The sequence below is a fragment of the Scardinius erythrophthalmus genome (assembly GCF_964197995.2).
Source record: "Scardinius erythrophthalmus genome assembly, chromosome: 3".
In the NCBI taxonomy this organism is placed as follows: Eukaryota; Metazoa; Chordata; class Actinopteri; order Cypriniformes; family Leuciscidae; genus Scardinius; species Scardinius erythrophthalmus.
The window spans coordinates 31,142,117-31,166,332 of record NC_138223.1 but is presented as its reverse complement, the minus strand read 5'-3'; the positions used below and the strand labels follow the sequence as shown (position 1 = coordinate 31,166,332).

The following is a 24,216-nucleotide window of genomic DNA, read 5'->3' as shown; positions in this document are numbered from 1 at the left end:
TTAAGTGGCTCAAAGAATCCACTTTTAAGTACCCGGTATTCCCAAAGTTCTCATTCTATAAATTTCTAGTTAGACTGATTTAAAAAAACACAAAAAAAAAAACACATCTACTCGCCATGGCTACTGAGAAACTCGCATGCAGTCTCAAGGAGATAGCAGAGCAAAGGTTAAAAAAAAAAAGTCTTTCCCATTCACATCTGGCCCCAGCCAGAGGCCTGTTGATTCCACAGGGGGTTTCTGGGGCCCAGGTTATGATGTTATATAGCAGAGTTGGTATATGGGTCAATGGCATATAAGCTTGTTCACACTAAAGAAAACTTTTAAAAATGTTGCTATCTACCAAGTTCTTAGAAATGTTTGGTTTTGGAAAAAAAAATCTAAAGTTATTCAAATATTAATAAAAATTAAAGCAGTTTTGTTAAAATGCAGACAGCAGCAAAATCCTCCATTGTGGCTAGTGGAGACATTGTGCATCCCATTCAGTTTAGTGAGGTAAAACTGTCCATTGGACACACATCAGTTCCCAAAGAATCTGTCTGAGCATCTCTTCCAACTCTCACTGCTATTCAATACACACACACACACACACACACACACACACACACACACACACACACACACACGAAAGACACAGGTATGCTGACTAATCACACAAACACACACTCTCCTTCAACATAATTACAGCGGTGATCTGACCTTCCTTTTCCTCTCCATGACTGCTTTGTGTCCGACTGATCTCAACAGAGCAATTCCCATTGTGTCTGCACAGTATATATAGGGCACTGAAATGAAAGTCTGGAAGAAGGACCAGAGGTCAGTGTTGTCAGAGAGAAAATCCACTGATGAAAAACAGTTGTACATCATTGCCTTGTACAGAAATATGAGAAGGGTAAAGCTGTCCTGTGAGACCAACGAGTCAGGCCTCTGATGTATTTTTGTGAGACATTGCTAGGTCAAAGTCAGATCTTTCATGTTTTTTTGTTTTTTTTTTTGGTTTTGTTTTTTTGTTTTTTTTAACGCAAACTGAAATCTGATGAATGTGATAACTTGTGCAATGACACACAACACCAAAAGACCATCCAAAGGTCAAATGAACTCTGAAACATGCTCAAATTACTACCAAACATTAATACAGAAACTGCTCTTAAAAATGCATCCATTAACTCCAGGTTAAAGGAAAATTTTGTGGGGAAATGGCCCTCTGCCTGGATCAGTACAAGAGATGGACCCTCAGGTAAAGTAATCATTCAATAAGTTCTACAAACACTCACTCATCTGTCATTGGTTGAACACATACAAGAGAGTCACATCCCAAACTCATGCCAGGCAGTTACTTTCACAAGCGTGCTACTTTAACTACATTAAACGTCATACATTCAGACTTTATTCCCCTTTTTCAGAGCATGTGCTAAAGAAAGAATCGTACAATAACAAATACATGCCATTAATATTAACGCACAGACATCACCCAGTCATTATACACCTTTACTTTACCTGATATTCAAGTAAATGCACAACTGTTGTGTCAATGGGCTGATGTTGCTTTCACAGAGTGCAATACAAAACACTGACCACAGAGGGCGCCATAGACTAATTCACCATTAGGTTTTACTTGGGTAGCAGTGACATCTAGAGGACAAGGCACTTTATTTGCATGTCAATGAAACTGTAGAATCAATTGGAAGGCATAAGGTAATATATATATATATATATATATATATATATATATATATATATATATATATATATATATATATATATATATATATATATATTGGCATAAGGTGAAATATTGTTCACCCAACAAATAATAATAAGAATATTTTCCTCACCCTTTACTCGTTCCAGTCTTGAATGCTGTTTTTTTCAGTGGAACACTTCACACAGCTCGTTTTCCATAGTGATCATGTAAATCAAGCTCCAAAATGGACAAAAATATATAGAAATACTATCATTTTAATACAAAAAAAAAATGTATGAGGAACAGACTGACATTTAGGTGTTTTTCAGTGAAAATCTCACTTCTCAAATCAAACTTTAAATCAAATATGGTGCTACATGTGAGACTCACAACATTTGATCACGAGACACAAGAACCAATGACGACTGATGATGACATTGACATCTAACCAGATGTGATGCGCAGGCGCCATATGTGATTTGAAAGCTACAGTGTTGAGCAAAGTTTCCAATTAATTACAATTTTGTTCTGTTGATCACAAAGTCTGTCATAAAGCCAGGAAAAAATATAGCACACAAGTCACATGGTCTGTTATTATGATACTTTTTTCCCCCATTTTGGAGTTTGACCACTTCTGATCACAATGTGGGTTTACTGTATAGTAAGAGCAAAGCAAACATAATTTATAAACTTTTATAAACTGAATTTTATTTACTTATTTCTCAGAAAAATGAAAAACAACACACAGGTTTGGAATAAGGTGAGGGTGAGTAAATGATGACAATTTTTTTTTAAACTTGGACTGAGATCAAATTCACATTGTCGGTTCTATGTTTTGCAGAATGTTAGCTGTATCCTTCATCCTGAAATGGGAAAGGAACAAAAAATGTATTGATGTGTAGTCTTTGTCTAAGCGACCATTTTTCAAGCAAAATATGAAACTATTTATTACGTTTCATAAAATTACAACACTTACATAAAAACTATTCTGTCCAGCCTTTCTTTAAAATTCTAAAAAATTGGAAGAAAAATATACAATAGTTATTAAACAAATTTCTCTTGAAAATAAGATGAGATAATGGATGGATGGTCACCTGGGTAGCTGTTGGAGGAGAAGTGGCTAGAACATGCCCATTATCACTGATGTCAGATGGTGGTTGAATCACAGTAGAAAAGCCACTTGCAGATACTTTAACAGATACAAAAGAAAAAGAAAAATATTTGAGATTTTATAAATATTTCATTTATTTAAATTGTTCAAATTATTCAAATTAAAAATCTAAAACATTGCGAAGTACCTGTATTCTCTTTAAGTTCAACCCTGCCTGAGTTGAAGACCCCATCTTGTGAAGTTAGACCCTATAGTAGTAGAGAAAACTTTTGTGAGCACCATATAACACATATATTTATATTCATTACTTCTCAAGAGATGCAATGCCAACTTGCCATTTTAAAACAAATCGCAAAACAAAACAACACACCCATGAACTGTTATATTACGATATTAAATTGCAACAAAATTCTGTTTTCCTGAACAAATCAGTTGCTGTAGACTGGAATCTGACCTCTAAAGTGGTTTGCAGTCCTCATAAAACAACATATTTTCCGACTTCTAAACTGAAACGTGAGAGCTTTGCTATAGTGTGTGTATCTGTGCTGACTGTCACTGCTTTTCATCCCGTAACGCAAGCTTGATCATCAAAGTGAGTTTTGGGAGAAAACAGCATTATGCCACAATTGCAAAATAAATTGAAATTTAACTTCCAAAAAGATGTTAAACTCCCCATACCTGTGCTGAGGTCAGCGCCAGCCTGGTCTCCAGCAGCAGCACGCGACTCTCCAAGTTCTCCCACTGGTTGCTCTCGATGATAATCTTGCCAGCCAAGCTTTTCTCCAGAGCATGTATCCTGTGTTCCATGAGGGCCAATCGCTGCTCCAGTCTGCCAACACTCTCCAGAAGACTTACCTCCACGCCCCTCAGCCGGCTCTCTAACACACAATCCTAAAGAGACCCCATGTGCATTAGAGTGGATTGAACAAGGTCAGAATTTTGCAGATGCTTGTGTGTAGGAATTAGCAATTTGAGTAATTGTGTAGTTTAGTTCCACAACACACACACACACACACAAAAAGAGCAAATGATTACCCAAAAAAATTTAATTAATTAAAGTTACAATGTGTATGACGTACACTACCGTTGAAAAGTTTGGGGTCAGTAAGATTTAAAAATAATAATTATAATATATAATAAATGCATTAAATTGATCAAAAGTGACAGTAAAGACATTTAAAATGAGCAACTGTTTTCAACATTGATAATAAGAAATGTTCTTGAGCACCACATCAGAATATTAGAATGATTTTTGAAGGATCATGTGAGACTGAAAACTGAAGTAATGATGCTGAAAATTCAGCTTTACCATTACAGGAATAAATCACATTTTTAATCTATTATGAAAGAAAATTATCTTTAAATTGTTCTAATATTTCACAATATTGCATACAATATAAGTTTTTACTGTATTTTTTATCCAAAAAATGCAGCCTTGGTGAGCATAAGAGACTCATTTCCAACCACAAACTTTTGAACTGTAGTGTTAGTGTATGTTAAATGTATATTTTATTTAAATCACCATATTGTTATCATCAATAATGGTTTAGAAAAAAAAATCTAAAATTAACAACCACGTTTTCCTTTTGGAAAATAAATAAATAGATGAACAATATGAAAAAAACAAAACAAAAAAAAAACATCAAGATTTTCAAAATATTCTTTAAAAAAAAAGTATTTCTATTAACACCATGGTCTGCTGTGTAGAAAATAACACTGCAACTGCTTATGATAAGAGACCAAGTTTCTCATAGTACTTTCTTTCGACCATTAAAGCTGACTAGTTGGTGCATAATGTGCTCTCAACTAGATGATAACTCATGCACCGCCCTGTGTGTACATGTGTTGCAGGATGCGCACTCACAGTGGAATCTGTAGTCTGAGGCGAATCCTCAAGATCTTCTGTTTCCTCTTCCTGCTGTGGCTGCTCATCTGAGCAGCGTCTGATCTGAGCTGGTGCTGAGCTGCTGCCAAGATGCCTTTCTACCAGTGGCTGCTTCTGAGGTACCTAAGAGGGAAAGAAGCAGATATAAGAACAATAATTATCATCATCATCATCATCATCAAATCAATTAAGTTTATTTTACTGTCAATTATGTTTACACTTACTGTCAGGGCTGTTGACACCAGTGAGTTACTCTCAGGAGAAGGGATCTCATTTTTAATGCAGCTCTTCAACTGAAGCCTTCTCTTTGGCTTACTGACATGCTGTAAGACAATTTGCTGTTTATTCAATTAAAATATAAAAATATAAATAATAAACATAAATAAATACAATATGGCCAATAACCAATAAATGTCTGATATTAAAATTCTAGCATATTTTCTCGAAATACTGTAGATTAAAACTAAAATCATTTTAAATGCTACAAGTGAATTTAGGCATCACAACAGTACGTAAATATGAAAAATAAATAATAATTTTTATATTTGCTAAAGATTACATTTAACAGTGTTATTTAATATGTTAAAAATTGTATTTAATATTAGTGTTTTTAAAGATTAACTTTAAGTGACAGATGACAGCAAATGTAAAAACGTAAAAGTAAAAATAGGGGAAATGAGAATGCAAAATTAATTATCGAATCTAAAGGGTTAGTTCACCCAAAAATTATGTCATCATTTACTCACCCTCATGTTGTTCCAAACCTGTAAGACTTTTGTTCATGTTCAGAACACAAATGAAAATAGTTTTTAATGAAATATGAGATTTTTGAGCAGTTTAGTCCAAATTTCCTGAAGAGATAATCACTTTATTTGATAAACAGATCGAATTTAGGCTTTAATTCACATATAAACATTCATCAACTCACACATCAGACGTGGTAAACAGAAGCTCTAACATGCTTGCTTGACGTGCAAGAACCAATGAGGTTCACTCCCGTGTGTTACGCAGCACATTTAAGCTTCAGCAAGAACCAATAAGGTTACTGTTTTAATCAGTTATGGTTGAGCTTCTGTTTATGATCGCTCAACAATGTTTAAATGTGAATAAAAGCATAAATTCAATCTGTTCATCATACACAACGATCGAGTCTTTTCAGAAAAGTTTGACTAAACCACTTAATTCATATGAATTAGTTTCTCTTTATGAACTTTCTGAAGCGTCAAAGTGGTAGTTGCGTAGACTGTCAACAGCGGGGTTAAAATCTTTCTATATAGATTTCATTCAAAATGTCTCATTTTTGTTCCGAATATGAACAAAATTCTTATGGGTTTGGAAAGACATAAGGGAGAGTAAATGATGACAGAATTTCCATTTTTGGGTGAACCCTTTAAATAAAACAATCTCTAATATTGGCTGATAACTGAAATGGTACCTATTTCGATATCGCTATATATCAGTATCGCTTATCTCTATATTAGAAAAAAAAATTAGATACCTTGCTTTCTTTTGTCAGTTCTTTGTGCTTGTTGAGAATAAGGCCAATGATATCACAGAGAATGGTGACTTTCCTCTCAGCAAAGCCAAACTGAAGAAACTGCTGTTTGGTCAACAACGGCTTATAGCTGAAAACATCCCGCAAGACCTACATTTTAAGAGATTTTCCCATGAAAATGCAGATACAACACAAAGAGTGCTAAACTAAATATTACAACTTCAGGGGTTTAACATATTAAAGGACTTGAAAGGAAATTATCCCCTCAGTGGATTAAAATCACAAACAAAAAAATTGATTTGTAGAATTTCTGGTACAGGAGGAACTCCAGAGGAGCCACCAAGACTAATCACAGGAGGACTAAGCCAGATGTAAACAATGAGCTGTAGCGCAAAGGGAAAAATGATGACTGGAAAAATATGATAGAACTGCGAAACATTACTTTCCTGTTACAACTCTAATTTTTAGCAAATGCCATCGAGGCCCTAAAGGTAATATACTGAGACCACTAATTCCCCCCAGAATATTTCACTTGAGCTGCAGTCTGACTCCGCAGATGATCCCGGGACGAAGGCCAGAACTTTCCGAACTGCACGAAAGGTCAATGAACAGGAGGAAGAGTCAAAAGACAGATCAGCTCTTCAGTCCAACGGTTAAACGTACAGAATGAGCTTTGAGTTCATTTGAGATCAGATGAATTGGACCAACATGAAGGCAAGCCTCCTTTTGTGTTCTCTCACTGCAGGAGAGAGACGTGAGCAGAGAATTTTAATTACTCAAGACTTGGTGGAGAAGAGCTGCCAGAACATCTGAATGCCGGAGAACGGGGCTACAGATGCTCCGAATCACAGAGCTCTGGAAGAGACCTGCGTTTCTGATTTGGGGGTTAAAACCCTCTGAGATCAGGGACAGTGCCAGTATATATGGCTATTAGGCAACATAAAGCATGGCTTTGTAAGTTTAAATACATGTGAAATTGCTTTTCATAAAAAAAAATGAAAAAAAAATCCACCTCATTAAAGGAGACGTGAAAAACATTATCATTGACTTGGTTCGGTCATAGCTCTAAACTCTATAATTTTTTACCTCAAAAATGAACTTTCTGTCCTCATAACTGAAACAAAGCAACTCCGACCACTTTGATCCATTTAAAACAACCACCTCCTCAAAACCACTAGCTCTTGAATGAAACGGCAAACAGTTTGTAAAAGTCAAATTTAAAGGGGCTGCAATATCACAAACATGCATGCTAATAAAGATCTGTTCTTGATTTCAAATGAAAATGATCCAATAGCTAAACCATGTTAGCTGTATTAAATAGCCTTTTAACTGAACTGTGATTCAATTTGTTAAACACAAGAGTTTAAAGGGATAATTCACCCAAAAATTACAATTATTTACTCACCTTCGTGTTGTTTCAAACCTAGGTATACTTTTTTTGTTTTTCTGTTGAATGCAAAATAAGATATTTTGAAGAATGTTGGTGACCAGTTTTGGCGACCACTGACTTTCATAGAAATGACAAAAAGGAACACATCAAAATATCTTTCTTTTATGTTCCACAGAAAAAGAAATGAAGAGTTAGCAATGACAGAATTTTATTTGATGAATTATCCCTTTTCATCCTATTCAATAACAAGCTACATAAAAATAATATTTAATAAGCTACATTCGTGCAATTCACCTTGTAAACATTCTCAATAAATCGTAAATCATTCATTCCGGTTAATTCCACACCATAATCGACCAGGTGCTCAGTGAGTGAGGGGGAAAAGGACGTGAAGGTAAAGCTCACAATAGGAAGACACGCTGATGGATCTCCCACAGCCAATCTGGAAGAGTAAACACAACATCAAATTATAAAGCACTTGCACTGACAAACAACTAAAAAGTGTTACAAAATCAACACCATATATAGGTTTTAAAACAAATAAAGTTTTATAACATGTCTGCAAGCCATTTTGAGTATCGTGCTGGAGTCAAATTAAGTCATTTTTCTGGATCATCTCCAGCACGTACAAGCCAAACGGATCTGTCTTTCAGAGAAGAATGCTGTGTTTGATGCATCTCACATCAAAACCTCTTCACTGAGCATCTGATGTGCAGCTTGAGATCCTGGTGGAGGAACGGAGCTGGTTTTTGTAAAGCATGTTTACAAAATAGCTCAGCATTGGAGAGGCTCGGGACAAGTCTTCAACTTCCCAAACTTCAAAACAAAATATGGGACATGAAACACTGGCAGACCCCCCTTTTGGATGTTTACGCGAGTCAAGATGTTTAAAGTCTAGGTAGGCCAAAAAAGTGGGGGTAGAATTGGGGGGCGTTAATGTCTAATGAAATACATCCCGCATATCATCTCTGCTGACTGCATGTGCAAAATGAATTCAGAAGAGCTACGCATTCATAAAGGCTGGGAACTGTGGGAAGTGAATGAGACTTGTATCTAATGTCAGTGTGGTCAGATTTTATTAAAGGAGGAGGTCTCCTTATTTACTTAATTTAGGTTCAGGGGAAAATATCTAAAAACCTACTTTAAGAATCAAAGGCGTTTAATCAGCGTTTTTGAACAAATCTCTTGAATGAATGATTCAATGACAAATACACTTTTAACGTTACCGTAGACATTTTTTTATCCGAACTATAAACTTGTATCCCACTTGTGTGATAATTTGAATATTTGTAACACAGAAATAACGAAACTGTGGTTAAAAAGACTGTTCGTGTTCAGCGGCAGCGCAAACTCAGATTTGAATGTTCCGGTGTGATTTTGTCAAAGGTTTAATAGACACAGGCGAATCAATGCCATTTAGGAATGAGATTGTGTGGGTGTTTGAATCGAGATTGTGATCTTTTAACGATTAATCTTTAATCTAACCTAACCATAAAACTTTTTTTTCTATTTCCACACAGCTGATTAACTACTTCACATAGCCACTCAGCAAGCCAAGGCTTCTTTCTTAACCTCTATCAAAGACATAAAAGGCCTGGACTCATTGTCAATGGCCTGATGTTCGCTCGTAACATAGTGTTAACTTTTATATAATGCTGCTAACCATCATAGGACAATTAGGCCTTCCTTTTACCCCATCCACATTCGTGACATGCAATATTCCTGTGGCTCAAACTGCAAAGCATGGTGCTAGCAACGCCAATGTCATGGGTTTGATTCCCAGGGAATGCATGATCTGATAAAGTGTATACAATGTAAGTGCTTTGGATAAAAGTGTCTGCCAAATGCATAAATGTAAATGCGACACACAAGAAGAGCAATATCTACAAGGGTAGCATGTACAAAATCCAAAGAATCTTAAAGTGGACGTAAAACAGAAGGTGCTATAGTGTTTCCTTCCCTATTTTGACGTATGAATGCAGAGTCTCCAACAAGTAAAAAATGTAGGGCGGGACTTGATTTTGTCCATTGGGAATTGATTGGATGGTTGTGGTTTGCTATTGCTGTGTTCTCATGTGAGTGACATGTGTCCCACCCTCGTGCCAGTAAACACATCATCAGAGAAGAGAAGAGAAGAGAAGAGAAGAGAAGAGAAGAGAAGAGAAGAGAAGAGAAGAGAAGAGAAGAGAAGAGAAGAGAAGAGAAGAGAAGAGAAGAGAGAGGAAGGGGAAGTTATTTTGATTAAAGATAATAAGGGCAGATAAATTAAAATAATAATAATTATGTGCACAGATCAATCATTTATAATAAATACTGCAATATTCCATGAAATAAATACGACTTGTACATTTTGATTTCATGGTGACTTTTAAGATAAGATTTAGAGTATAAACACTAATCTTATTTTATAAAGTGCTAACATGCATTCAGTACAAGAATGGAGATTTATAAAATGCTCACTCTGCCATGGTGCATTTTGAATTCCCGTATTTCCATGCGAATAATTTGGCAAATTAATTTTTAAAATTGAATTTTTAAAATGATTTTTTTTTTAAATATGATTTTACGTGTTTAAATATATATAAATATATATATAACTTAAAATATTTGATTGAACTATTGGTTTAAAATTCATCATACCTTTGATAGTCCACTTCTCTCGGATACTTCAGAGAACGGAGAGAGGCTTCCAGCTTTCTTAGACATCCTTTCAAATCACCAGTGCCCATCTCTGTAATGTCAGAGGATTTCATTAGGAGTTATAGTACACAACAAGTACATATTTTGCATTAGTTGATTAAATTTCGCACTTATTTGCGTTTGTAATACAGTAACAACTGTCTTGCCGATGGTTGTATTTTATAGTTAAACAGTTATTGCTAATTCCTCCCTTTTGTTTTTACCGCTGAAATATCCGGGGTTGTTTTTATTGGTTTCTATCAGGTTTCTATGCGCCAGGAGACGACGGTTCAATCCTTTGTTTCACTTCTACACATTCTTGTCTTAGCTTGCTTCTTTTAGGTTTTAAAAGCACATTCAAATTTGTCACATGCAGTTTCATGAAATTATTAATTTACTCGTGTATTTTAATTAATTCACGCATTTATTAATGTATTTATTTTTATTAACTTCATCCCTTTATTCATTTTATGTATGTCTTTTATGACAGAAAACATTTCGATCGAAAGTGCAACTGTATGTACCTGTGTTTGATTTACTCTGAACGATTTGCGTCACTTCCACCAATAACAAGAAACGTCAGTCTGGCCAGAGTGTTCGAGGAGGCGGAGAGACAGACGGGAGGAGCGAGTGGACTGATGAATGATAGTGTCACAGGACTGTCTCACCTCGATCAGCAGCGTAGGAGCTGTCAAGATGGCTGTCCTGGGCTCTTGTTAAAAGACTGAGATGATTTCATCCGTGAGACACTGGCAGATCACTAGCAACTCATTTCGTCGCGGCGGCGGTAGAAGTGTTTCATATACACAGAGGTGGGTGCTGGTGCTGCTGCTGCTTAGAGCGATTGACGCTGCGAAAATAAAAACAGAAGCGTTTTATCGCAACAGCCAATCAGAGTTCGAGTTTATGTGTCAAATTGGTATTCCAACCAATTGTTTTAGAGCGAGGCGGGACTTTGTGCCTCAGACAAACATGATAGAGGACCCATAGCTTAAAAAATACAAACGGTAGAAAACCTCGATTTGTACGTCAGTCATCTCACTAAATAATATATGTTTTTATAATTCACAGTTTCAGATATTGTGCTAATATTTTGTTGTACTTTTATAATGTGTAAGATGAGTTCTCCTTTGTTTGGGCAGAAATCTGAAAGGCTACTGACACAATGCAAATAAAGGCAGACAAATTAGGTTAGGGTTAAACTACGTTTTAAATACTTTTCAATTGATCCAAAATGTATTTTTAGATCCTGTAAATTGTGCTTTTGTGATATTCTTGTATAGCTGTTCTTTCCAGCTTGTATTGTCTCAGTTTACTGTAAATAGTTTTTTTGTGTGTGTGTGTGTTTCAAGAGTAACACAATTAGGCTAGAACATGCATGGAGTTGCCAGACCTGTTTGCTTTCACTTTTAATAGAAAGACAAGAGTTAGATGAGCTAATCCACCATTTAAGAAAATAAATAAAAGATGTTCATTATATAACTTTAATAAGCGCAAATGTTTTGTAATGATTTAAGAACCGCTTCTGCCCTTAGGCAAAGCAGAGGGAAATTGCTTGTAAGAGTTCATTGACCTTGTTCAGATTTCCGTTCCATGTTTAAGGCAGGTCTAAGAATTCCCAAGCTCCTCCTACAGAATGCCAAGGAGCATTACGTCAGTCCCGAATAAGTAATATGTCATATATGAAAAAAGCTGTCATAGAGACTCTGCGACAAAGAAAGTGACCCGAGAGAGCATTCAAGAGGCCATTAAAGACAAGAATAGCAAGGCTTCTCATAGACTGAGATATGTTTTAGAGAGAAAGGCCCTTGGAGGGAGGGAGTCAGACAGGGCCACATAAAAAGGCTTAATGCATATCTCGGAGAGAGGATTAGGCTAGTGCTACTGCAGTGGAGATAAAGCTGCCATCAGGGGTTTTATTTCCCAGCAGACTACTGCACACAAGCAGTAAAAACAGTTTCCTTTGGGCTGTTTTGCTCTGCCGGATAATGCAAGGATTCGGGGACCTAACAGAAACGATGTGCTGAGAGTTTGAGGCCTCTGGATTACTCTGGTTTAGTTTGTAGGAAAAGAAGGCAGAGGGCTAAAAGGCTTAATACACAACGCTTTCCTTTAATAATAAATAAATAAATACAATGTGAGATTATAAGATTTACAAAAGCTCTCAGTGAAACGGGGAATAAAAGCAGCTTGTGCGTATCAAATGTGAGCGCTGAGATTACATCAGCTTCTCCTGCCTAATGTATATGAAATCAAAAACAGAAACTGATCCAAGACATGAACTCTTAGTAATCGAAATCTGTTGCATGTGTAGTATACTTCAGTTTTTTTAATATTCACGAACAGGTCTACAGCTGAGCTGTAATGCAGGAACTCAGTGACATAATTTGACTCAATTTCAAACTGGAATTTATAGTTGAAAAACTTATTTTCACTACTGATCAAACGTTTGGAATAATCAAGGTTTTTTTTAGTTTTTAAGAAGTCTCTTATGCTAACTAGGGCTGAATTTATGTCATGTAAAATAGAGTAAAAATAGCACTATTGAAAAAATATTATAACAGTTTAAGATAACTGTTTTCTATTTAAATAGCCTATATTTTAAAATGTAATTTATTCCTGTGATTGTAAATCTGAATTTTCAGCATTATTACTCCAGTCTTCAGTGTCAAATGATCCTTCAAAAATCATTATAGTATGCTCAATTTTTTTGATGCTCAATTATTATTGGTGCTCAATTATTAATAAGGTTTCTTATTATCATTATCAGTGTTGAAAACCGTTTTTGCTGCTTAAAGGCACAATATGTAACTTTTTTGCTTTAAAAATAGCAAAAATCACGATATCTATGTTATATATTTTTTTTAGTTGTGTACTTACATTATCCCGACTGTTTCCAACAACTTTCAAACCAGGAGAAATTTGTAATTTAATTCGAGAAACGTCCCGTTTCTTTATTTCCGTTTTGTTGCCGCTAATGCCGTCATATCCGCGTTGTCCCTGGTTTCCGCTCGTGCTGCCATGGCAACCAGAGCTATGAACCAGAGCCCTCTGATAGTAACCAAAGCGACAGATGTGGACAACTGTGTAGTTCGTAATGTCTGTTTGCACGCTGTTGTTGTTTCGTTCAAACATTACGGACCATGGCAAGCAGACTTTGGATAAAAAAGGAGAACTAAAACGAGAATCAATATCAGCGCGGTGTTTTCGAGATGCCGAGAGCTCCCATAGACAGTATATAAACGAGAGCTCCACGTCCAAGACTTCGACCGCTCCTACATGTACTTTATTTAACAGGTGAGCACATTTACATAAAACTAATCAATGTTATATAGTTCAACAATGATAAAATGTTAGAATATGATCTGTATGTTATTCTAATGTTGATTTAGCTTACTGCTAGTCTCATACAGACAAACTAACACATACTTTTCAACACTCAAATGCAGTTTAGTGTGATAGTGTAATGTTAGACCAAGTGAAACAGCGCTGTGTTACCTCACAAGTTTAATTTGTCTAATAAACTGACCTGTGAATGAGAATTCTGCGAATTCAGTTCGGTAGAATGAATTGTCCATATTCCTTTTATATCCGCGGGACTCGCGTCGCGTGTGGAGCTGATAGCTGTCTCTTAGCAATCCCGAACTGCTTCATATCACAGTCATGATAAAAGCATCGATGTATTCAGTCATCCATAAACATTATTAGATCGGTCGGCTTGACGTTGACGACAAGATCCATAATTCTTAGCAGATGTTGCGTCATCAAACTACGCCTTTGTTATTGTAAATAGGTCAGCGACCCCTAGTGGCGAAAAATCCTATACTGTACGTTTAAACAGTGATGCATTTTCTTTCAGGATAGAAAGTTTAAAAAGTTAATTGATTTGAAATAGAAGTATTTTGTAACACTATAAATGTTTTTACTGTCACTTTCAAACAATATAATGTGTCCTTGCTGAATAAAAGTATTAATATCTTTTTTTTTTTATCTTACTTGCACTACAATTTTAAAAATTGTAGGGTATCATGGTTTCCACGAAAATATTAAACAGCAAAACTGTTTTCAACATGATAATAATAAGTGTTTCTTGAGCACCAAATCAGAATATCAGAATGACTTCTGAAGGATCATGTGACACTGAAAACTGTAGTAATGGCTGCAAAAAATGTAGCTTTTCATGTAGTGGATTTTTTTTTTTCTCAAGCTACACAAACTTTTATACAAGTATACTATTTTAATGCATTAAGCTGCAATGACATTTTTTCAGATCTGCAGATGGGTCAGGTTCTGTGGAGGGTGGTGAGGAACCAGCAGCTGCAGCAGCAGTACAGTGAACAGTGCTTCCTCCAGCAGGAGAGAGAGCAGGGCCGAAGGATGGGTCCCCCGCTGTCTGAACCGCTGCAGCAGCGCCGTACGCCACAGTGCCAGGTCCCCGGCTCCGACATCAGCCACCTGCTGCGCGTCCGCAGGGGCAAAGAGGAGCAGGGCTTCATCGATCTTGAGATGCTGCCGCCCGAACTCAGCATCACCATCCTCTCCTACCTGAATGCTACCGACCTGTGCCTGGCCTCCTGTGTGTGGCAGGACTTGGGCAGCGATGAGTACCTGTGGCAGGGGTCAGTGATGCGTTTGGCTTCCATATAAAATGTCATCTCAGTATTTTCTCAATAATAATTCACGGAGAACTGTATGAGGGAGGATAATGTTTCTTTCAATGGATTTGATGCAAACTAAACTGTATTCATTATTTCAGCTCTTAGATTTCCCACTTTTATGAAATACATACAAATAGGGACATTACCTATTTTTCCACTAATTGTGTGTTTTATATTTTAGCATTCCTCCTCTTCAACTGCTTTGTTTTTCTTTGTCTGCCCTCTAGCCTGTGCAAGTCCACTTGGGGTCACTGTTCCATATATAATCGAAGGCTTCCATATGGATTTTCCTATAGAAAGCTCTACATGGAATTAGATGAAGGAAGTTTAACCTTCAACGCCAACCCGCAAGAGGTACAAAAACTACAAACTTTTGTTCTGTCTCACCACAATAATGTGTCTGTAATTAGAGACCGAGCCATTTAATGTTTAAACGGGCGAAGAACAGAGAAATGATCATAGCCACAGTGTGCTTTGGAAACACAATTCTGACCAACCTCAGCTATGATTAATATGACGGTTTCCTCCTCCACCCTGTAAATTCCCACATAACCGGGCAATGCTCATACTGCAGACTAAATATATTATTTTTACAAGCTCACCTAGAATGAATAATGGTCCATGACATAGGCTTTTAGACCACAACCCGGATTAAAACGAAATGAATGGCTTTTCTCTCATGCAAGCTGCTCTTAAAACATAATTTCTGTTCAAAGATGCATTTGAATGTCTTGACTCCCCCTCGCTCGTGTCTTAGGTTAGATTAGCAAAGCTTTAGCTGTCCACTTAAAGGACATGCGATAGCCTTGCTCCGGACTAAACCGCGGTGTCTGGCAAAAAAGCTCGCCCCCTCCTTCACTTTTTCCCCTAATCCCCACACCCTGTTTTTTTGTGGGTTCTTTCATTCAGGGTATCAGTTACTTCATGTTCAGAGGTATTCTTTTGGACCACCCGAAGGAAATTGCCAAGTTTATATTCTATACCAGAATGCTCAACTGGAAGATGCTGCGGAATTATCTTGATGAACGGTTTGTTTTTCACGTGTGTGTGTGTGTGTGTGTGTGTGTGTGTGTGTGTGTGTGTGTGTGTGTGTGTGTGTGTGTGTGTGTGTGTGTGTGTGTGTGTGTGTGTGTGTGTGTGTGTGTGTGTGTGTGTGTGTGTGTGTGTGTGTGTGTGTGTGTGTGTGTGTGTGTGTGTGTGTGTGTGTGTGTGTGTGTGTGTGTGTGTGTGTGTGTGTGTGTGTGTGTGTGTGTGTGTGTCTGTGTGTCTGTGTGTCAAGTCAAATCAAGTCATCTTCATTTATATAGCGCTTTTAACAATGTAGTTGTGTGTGTGTGTGTGTGTGTGTGTGTGTGTGTGTGTGTGTGTGTGTGTGTGTGTGTGTGTGTGTGTGTGTGTGTGTGTGTGTGTGTGTGTGTGTGTGTGTGTGTGTGTGTGTGTGTGTGTGTGTGTGTGTGTGTGTGTGTGTGTGTGTGTGTGTGTGTGTGTGTGTGTGTGTGTGTGTGTAAATTGCATGCATATCTCATATAATATTCTGCTACTGATAATAACTAAAAATGTTGATTAAGTTTCCCTGCGATTACAGGCGAGATGTCCTGGATGAGTTGGTCACACTTCATAATTTTAGTAACCAGTTCCTCCCTAATGCACTGAGGGACTTCTTCAGACACATTCATGCCCCGGAGGAGCGGGGCGAGTACCTGGAGACCCTCATCACTAAGTTTTCTCATCGTTTCTGTGCCTGCAACCCCACTTTGGTCCGGGAAGTGGGCTTAAGTCCTGGTAAGTGAACTACAGCAAAGTCATTACAGATGCCAGAACGGCACTTATACTACGATGTGATTTAGTGTGTAATTGCTACATCAAGATCACGGTGGTTTGCTTTGCTCGGTGTCAGACATGTACAGCATGCCACAAGTGACGTTCACAGATTTTTGCCATAGGCAACAATTAAAGTTGAAGTACTGGTTCTAATTGTGGTACATGCAAATCACAACTTGCAGGATTATTGTCGTGTATTGATTTGAATCAACCATCTTTTATTAGCTGCAGATCTGCATGATCTTGTCTTTGTATAGAGCAACATGTGAGAAATCCTTGTACTAACACTGCCGTTTGCTTCTAAAGCCGAGCTAAGCCCACTGGCTTAAAGTGTTAGCAGAAGAGGACCCTGTGTTGAGTCCAACCAATCAGAGTTACCGCCTGCAATAACATGTGACTTGTAGTGCATGTGTGCTACTGTACAAGCAGAAAGATTTATTATAAATTACTGACAGAGTTCAAGCCGAGTTTTGCTCTTCTCACATTGTTTCCATTTCAACATATATTTATATATATATTGGCAGTCAAAAGTTTGGACTAATTAATTAATTAATTGAATAGAATCATTAATTAATGCATTTATTTGATGAAAAAAATGCAGTAAAAACAGAAATATTGTAAAATATTCTTACATCAATAACTGTTTTGCATTTGAATATATTATCAAATATAATTTATATAATGTAATCTAATGTATCATGTAATGGCAAATCTGAATTTTTATTACTGCAGTCTTCGGTGTCATGATGATTTTGAGAAATCATGAGTAATGATCTTTTAGAAATCATTCTAATATGCTGATTTGTTGCAAAAAAAAAATGCATTTCTTATTATTAATGTTGAAAACAGTTGTGCTGCTTAATATTTTGTGGAAACAGTGATACACTACCATTTAAAAGTTTGGGGCAATTAAGTTATTTTATATATATATATATATTAGTGCTGGGCAAAGATTAATCACGATTAATCGCATCCAAAAAAAAAAGTTTGTGTTTGCATAATATATGTGTGTGTGTATTACTGTGTATAATTATTTTGTATATATAAATACACACATATGCATGTATATATTTAAGATTTTTTATTTATTTATATAAAAATTATTTATATTTATATATAATATAAATTATGTATAAATATATATACAGTATATACATGCAAATATTTCTTAAATAAATACATGCATATGTGTGTATTTATATATACAAAATAATTATACACAGTACACACACATATATTATGCAAACACAAACTTTTATTTTGGATGCGATTAATCTTTGCCCAACACTAAAAAAAAAAAAAATATATATATATATATATATACTGTAATTTAACCAATAAATTAAATTGATTCAAGTGCCAGTGAAGACATCTATAATGTTACAAAGGATTTCTATTTCAAATAAATGCTGTTTTTCTTTCTTCTTTTTTTACTTTTTTCTATTCATCAAACAATCTTGAAAAAAACGTGTCACAGTTTCCACAAAAATATTAATAAAAGCAGTAAAAACAGTTTTCAACATTGTTAATAATATGAACCATTATTAATAATTCAGCACCAATAATAATTGATACTAATTGAGCACCGAATCAGCATAGTAGAATTATTTCTGAAGAATCATGTGACACTAAAGACTGGAGTAATAATGCTGAAAATTCAATCACATTTGCAATCACAGGACTAAATTACACTTTTAAATATATTCAAACAAAGAACAGTTATGTTAAAATGTAATATTGTGAAATATAATTACTGTGCATAATGCAAACATTTTTATTTGAGGTAGGGATTACAACTTTACAATGAAAAATGACATAACCCCCCCCCCCCTCTCTCTCTCTCTCTCTCTCTCTCTCTCTCTCTCTCTCTCTCTCTCTCTCTCTCTCTCTCTCTCTCTCTCTCTCTCTCTCTCTCTCTCTCTCTCTCTCTCTCTCTCTCTCTCTCTCTCTCTCTCTCTCCTGGTTTTGCAGATGCTGTGTACGTGCTGTGCTACTCCCTCATCCTTCTCTCCATCGATCTGACCAGCCCTCACGTAAAGAACAAGATGTCCAAAAGGGAGTTTATCCGAAACACACGACGGGCTGCTCAGAACATCAGCGAGGACTTTGTAGGCCACCTCTATGACAACATCTATCTGATCGGCCACGTGGCGGCCTAGGCACTACAGCGCTTGACACGTCAGAGAGAGCTGGCACGTAAAGCATTAGCAGTGCACTAGGAAAAATTCCACTTGAAGCTGGAAGAAACACTTTCAGAACTCATTTTAAAATGAAGTCCTATGAGCTCTAGATATGATGTGCTGCATTACAGACGTGGAGGACGGCCACAATGTGAAGAGTCAGCGAAGCAAGAGTCAGTTGTTAGCAGGCTAGCAATGGTAGCGACAAGGTTTACCTACAAGAAACTGCTTAAACATGCAAAACTATGTAGCTACATGAAGACATGAGATAAGCTATGAAGTCAGTTAAAGCTGAATGTAGACTTAATGGGGCTTGCGTCATATTTACAACGACATCTATTTTCGTCCTCGTTCTAATTTGAAAACCTCTCAAATGAATGTCAGCTTTTTTTTGCCATATCTACAAAATTCAGGCAAGTCTAAGACATTCAATCTAGTCACTGTGATATCAAAGGATTGACCGGCTAAAATAGCAGAACTATTGAAAATGAACAAAAGCATTTTATTTGAACTCTGTGTGCACTATCGTGTTTTAGGAGGCTTTGTGTTTGTGCATTGTCACATGTCTCCTCTTCCTTGAGAAGAGTAAAACCCTGTGAGACATTGTATGCACTGAATTTTTATCACGTATGTTTCGTAGGTTTGGTACCTTTTTTTGGTCATCTTCCTTTCTAATATTTTTTCTTTTCACAATCCTATATAAATTATATACATGCAAATAATTCATATACAAGCAGATGAAATCATCTGAACATCTGAGTACTCGAGAGAAACTTTTCCAAAAAATGAATTGGACATCTTTGTCTTTTGGTTAAGTATTTGCTCTGTTCATAAATGTGGGGTTTTTTTTTTTTTGTTTGTTTTTTTTATTCAGATTTGTCTTTTATTTCGATTTTCTACAATTGGGTGCCAATACAGAGGATTAAATACTAAACAAGATATACACAATAATAAGGAATGATACTATTATTCACACGCTCTGCATAGTTTAATTTAATGTTGAACATTTTATTTGCACATAATGTATATATTTAAGTATAGAGATTTATAAACATTAAAATTTATTTTGGAGTATTTTAACTAAGAGTTGTGGTTTTTCCCCTCAATTAAAAGAGTTCATTCTCGTTTGCACTTTTTTGGGGGCATATTTACCATGTCACAATGCTACATAATTCTGACCATTGTTATCCAGTGCTGAATTAACTGTAATTTTAATAACAGATTACAGCTCCTCTTTCCCTGTTTTTTTTTTTTTTTTTTTTTTCACTATATGCTCAGAATTCTTTTGGTATTTATCCAGAAAATGCAATTCTATTTGAGCAAATCTGCTTAGTTAAATAGCAGAAGGAATGTTTAGTATAGATTTCAGAATGATAACACTGGACTAATGCACTTATAGATTGTATCAAAAAAATAAAACTTTGAAAGTCACTGCTTGCATAGTCACGTGTGCATGTGTGCCCACTCCTTAGCAGCTCAAAAGCAATGCATTTATTTAAATACGACATTTTCAAAACTTATGAATTTTGAAATTGCATTAATTGATTAATGATTTTTTGTGAAATTGGAATTTACAGAAATTGTGCGACTACCTTTATTAAAACAAGCTATTTCAAAGTAATATGAGATTATTTCTTCCTGGAAATTAGAAAAAGCAAACATTTGGTTCTGACCAAAGAAAACTGTAATGCGATTGTTTCAAATACTTTGTATAATGCTTTCAAAATTATTCTGCATGAGAAAGATCGACGTCGCAAGAATGATCGTTTCCCAGTTCATGTGTGGCGGGCAAATGAAGAGATTTAATGAGACTTCACTTTTAAATGGAAGTACTGATTTCTGCTTGAAATTGAATAACCGATCGGATTATTATGCAGTAGACGGGGGCTAGTTGTCACAAACAAAAGTTTGCAACTCACTAAATATAAAGTAAAATTGTTGTGAAATTTATCCTCCAAATTAAACTTTCAACACACATAACGAACATTTAGGCAAGAAGGCTAATGAAGGTAGATTTAACTGAAAATTCTGTTGGGGCGAGTTGTTGTGTGATATACATTTATGCAGTTACTATTAGGAGAACAAAAAATAACAGTAGCTGTTTTTGTAGCCTCAACTTTTAGGATATATGCGCCCATAAATTATCTTTAAAAATAAACCTATAGCCTACTCTAACAAATAAAAAGTATGACAACTGGCCTCGGTTTCCCCTACTTCTATAATAAAATAAACTACATATGATTCATTTTATTACTTTGCTCGACCTCTAATATGTCATCAGTGGTGAAAACAATAAAAGTTTGATTCAATCAAAATGCATGTTATCTGTGCAAGTAGATAACCTAACCTATAGCAACAGGCCCATACTTTTTTTTTTTTTTTTGTCCATGGATTTATCAAAGGCATGTAGTTAAAATGTTGTTTATCTGAGGTGACGTTATGTTTCTCAGGTCTAATGGCAGAGTTGTGGCTATAATTTGGCATGATTGATGAAGTCCTTGCATGCCTTCGCTATGACTGCATTTCATCAATACAACTGACTCAACAGCAGCGCGAGCCTCTCTGACGCCTGAAATTGCGTCTGGTCTACCTGACACCCCAGAGAAAATGCAAAGACCTTGTGATTTTGACACTTCTCTGTTGACGGAGATATGGGAACACTAGTCTTGTAAAAATAAATAAATAAATAATAATAATTTATATATATATATATATATACATACCATAAATGTTCTCTTAATATTATTTTGGATAGGCTATGCTGCTTCTCCTGGGAAAGTGCTGAGTATTTTAACAGTGTTACCTCACGAAACTCGTTCGTCGACATGAATGCCAAGCAGATGCCAAACGTCATGATGCTCAAAAAAAAAACCCCACAACTGCCTAACCAAAGGTCCCCGCTTTTATAGATGTCTTGAGTAATTGGATTTTTTTGGTTTTAGTTTAATATTAAAGTTTATTGTCTGGGCCATGGAAAAGGCGAGTTCGACGTCTAGGCGACATCTGCTGTCTTTGAAGTCGATAAATTTGACATTTTCTGTGTTGAAAGACAGGGGCCATTGATGCAGATCCAATGGAGACAGGGTCACAATGAACGTGTCTGCTTTTTTCGGTTTTAAGCCATGATTTACCCTGGATATCGTCTAAATTTGTTTCGAATAAATGAATTGGATTTCAAAAGCCAAATGCATTCTTTATGATCTCGCACTAGTCACTATGTGAGTTTTGAAATAATCCCACGTAAATAATACAAATGGATGTGGAGGTAGGCTATAGCCTAGCTGATGACGGCAGGTTGTTTAGGCTGGTCCTCTAGGTGTCCTCCTTTATAATGCGGGTATAACCCAGACTCTATGATTGAGGACGGGACTGCCCCTGTTTCTATAATTGTTTCCTGCAAACCACCCCCACCATCACCCGACCACCGCCTCAAACGCAATAGGTTTCTGTACTAAATAATCAAGAATTTCTGAGCGAGTGACTATTTGGGTTGATTGGCTTCCTTGGTCATGTGTCATGAGAGAATTGAGACAATGCGATGAATTACTTTTTCTGTGCTGAAATGCAGTCTGGTTTGCTGGTCTCTTATCATGGTCAGGCTGGTTTTTACAAAGGTTAGGGGCACTTTTAAGCTCGTCAGACTGGGAGACATGCTAGACGACTTTTGAACATTAGCTTAGCCGCTGTTTGGCTAATTTAATCATGTTTGGTTGTTGGCTGGCACCTGGCAGCTAAAACCAGTATGCTCGCTTGTTTTTTTTGTTTTTGTTTGTTTTTTTTACGCTTCTAAAATCCTACAGAGAAGGATTTAATACAGGCCTGCCCTAATTTAGCTTATTAAAATGTCTTACCACGTGTTGGTTATGCTCATTTGGATGCAGGAATTTAGGCCAGTGTGCAATCAACTGCGGTGCTGATGATGGACGCGCCTGCAACTGCAGCATTTCCCTTTGCAATGTTGCCGCATTAAATTAACCTCATATTAAACAGACTCTGCATCTATCCCTCATAGACCTTAAAATCAAATAAGGTCAGTATATCCATATAAATAAAAAAAAGTCTGTTATTTCATGATATATATTTCGTATAGCCTATATATATGGCCATGCACACACACACACACACACACACACAAGTATTTGCATAGACCTGTAAAATGTAGTCAATCCTAAAACTGTGCAGTATATAAATGGATCGCTTTTTAAATAGCCTAATGATGAAAATGAGTAAAACATAGCACTGATAGGCTTATTCACGTTTGGGTTAGCAGGAGGCTTTTTTTTTTTCATAACAGACTAGTTATGCTTGATTCAACTTTTTATAAAGGCACTATCAAAGGGTAGGACTGTTTCTCATAGGAGCATTAGTAACATGTTCCTTTGATCAAAAGTTTTCTCATTTATGAGCCCACATAAGATCGGATCTAAGATAACAGATATGAGCTTCCCAAATGAACTGAGCTTGTTGCCTGTCTCAGGTCCGTGATGCGCAGATAGAGTCTTCTGTCATTCACACTATAAACGGCACAGGTGTGCCACAGCTGTGAGTTTGTGCTAGAAACCAGTCGAAGAGCATCAAACGCTCCTGAGAGCTGTTTCTTTACCTGTCTGAGGTGAGCTTTTCATGTGAGACACGGACAGACGGTCTTCACAAGCACGTTGAGTTATTGAAACCCATCTGAAATATTATCGCAGAGGTTTGTTTTATGGTTTGTTTATGCACGAGGCCGTATCTCTTTGACAGGGGCTGTCCACCGTCACATCATGCCATACAGGACGCTTGACGTTTGCGGGTGTCTGACACTTGTGGGATTGAAAAGAGTTGTTCCAGGACCGCAGAGCCGATGGAAGACATTCATGAAGAGCATGTCATCTTATATAGGCTATAGGCCTATAGCCAACCATTGCACTAACTGAACCGCTGCGCGTTGTTTTGTGGATTTGAATTGATAGCCTCATTATTTGCACTAAGGAATACCGTAGTCCATGATAAGGAGGGTGAGTGATTAAAAATGTTTATGTTCACAAATGAATTCACATTATCTTAGCATTATGAGAGCACCCAAGGAAAAAAAAAAAAAAAAAAAAGGTATCATTGAGTTATGACAACATGTTTCACATTGCTTTATCTCATCAAAATAAGTAAAGAAATGTTCAACTCTTAACTAAGTTATACAAGAGTCAACAATTTTTTATAAGTCAGTTTAATGTGATTTAAGTTGAAATGACTCATACTGTATCTCTGGGTAAAAATAGAAAGGATCTACAGAATGATAATAAAAATAATTACAAAAAGTTTAATTTGGTATTACAATCT

At 36.3% G+C, this 24,216-nt stretch overlaps 2 protein-coding genes across 7 annotated transcripts; one reads left to right on the top strand and one right to left on the bottom strand.

Annotated features, from left to right (window-relative positions):
• Positions 1-1,939: 1,939 nt before the first annotated feature.
• On the bottom strand, positions 1,940-10,567 carry cep44 (centrosomal protein 44). Of its 5 annotated transcripts, none has more exons than XM_081362120.1 (11): positions 10,466-10,532; positions 10,203-10,293; positions 7,857-8,004; positions 6,176-6,322; positions 4,902-5,000; positions 4,657-4,800; positions 3,471-3,683; positions 2,980-3,040; positions 2,776-2,870; positions 2,658-2,692; positions 1,940-2,544 (listed from the first exon to the last, which is right to left on the bottom strand). In XM_081362120.1, the coding sequence occupies exons 2-11, from the start codon at positions 10,289-10,291 to the stop codon at positions 2,496-2,498; spliced, it is 1,080 nt and encodes a 359-aa protein (XP_081218246.1). In that variant the 5' UTR covers positions 10,292-10,293; positions 10,466-10,532; the 3' UTR covers positions 1,940-2,495. The 5 variants fall into 5 exon arrangements, with proteins under 5 accessions (XP_081218246.1, XP_081218245.1, XP_081218247.1 ...); XM_081362119.1 differs by having other exon boundaries at positions 10,373-10,518; XM_081362121.1 differs by having other exon boundaries at positions 2,368-2,544; positions 7,968-8,004; positions 10,373-10,515.
• Positions 10,568-10,809: 242 nt separating this feature from the next.
• Positions 10,810-20,519, top strand: fbxo8 (F-box protein 8). Of its 2 annotated transcripts, XM_081362118.1 has the most exons (7): positions 10,839-11,053; positions 14,512-14,560; positions 14,652-14,860; positions 15,127-15,253; positions 15,809-15,927; positions 16,485-16,681; positions 18,692-20,519. In XM_081362118.1, the coding sequence occupies exons 1-7, from the start codon at positions 10,971-10,973 to the stop codon at positions 18,877-18,879; spliced, it is 972 nt and encodes a 323-aa protein (XP_081218244.1). In that variant the 5' UTR covers positions 10,839-10,970; the 3' UTR covers positions 18,880-20,519. The 2 variants fall into 2 exon arrangements, with proteins under 2 accessions (XP_081218243.1, XP_081218244.1); XM_081362117.1 differs by having other exon boundaries at positions 10,810-11,053; positions 14,512-14,860.
• Positions 20,520-24,216: the final 3,697 nt, after the last annotated feature.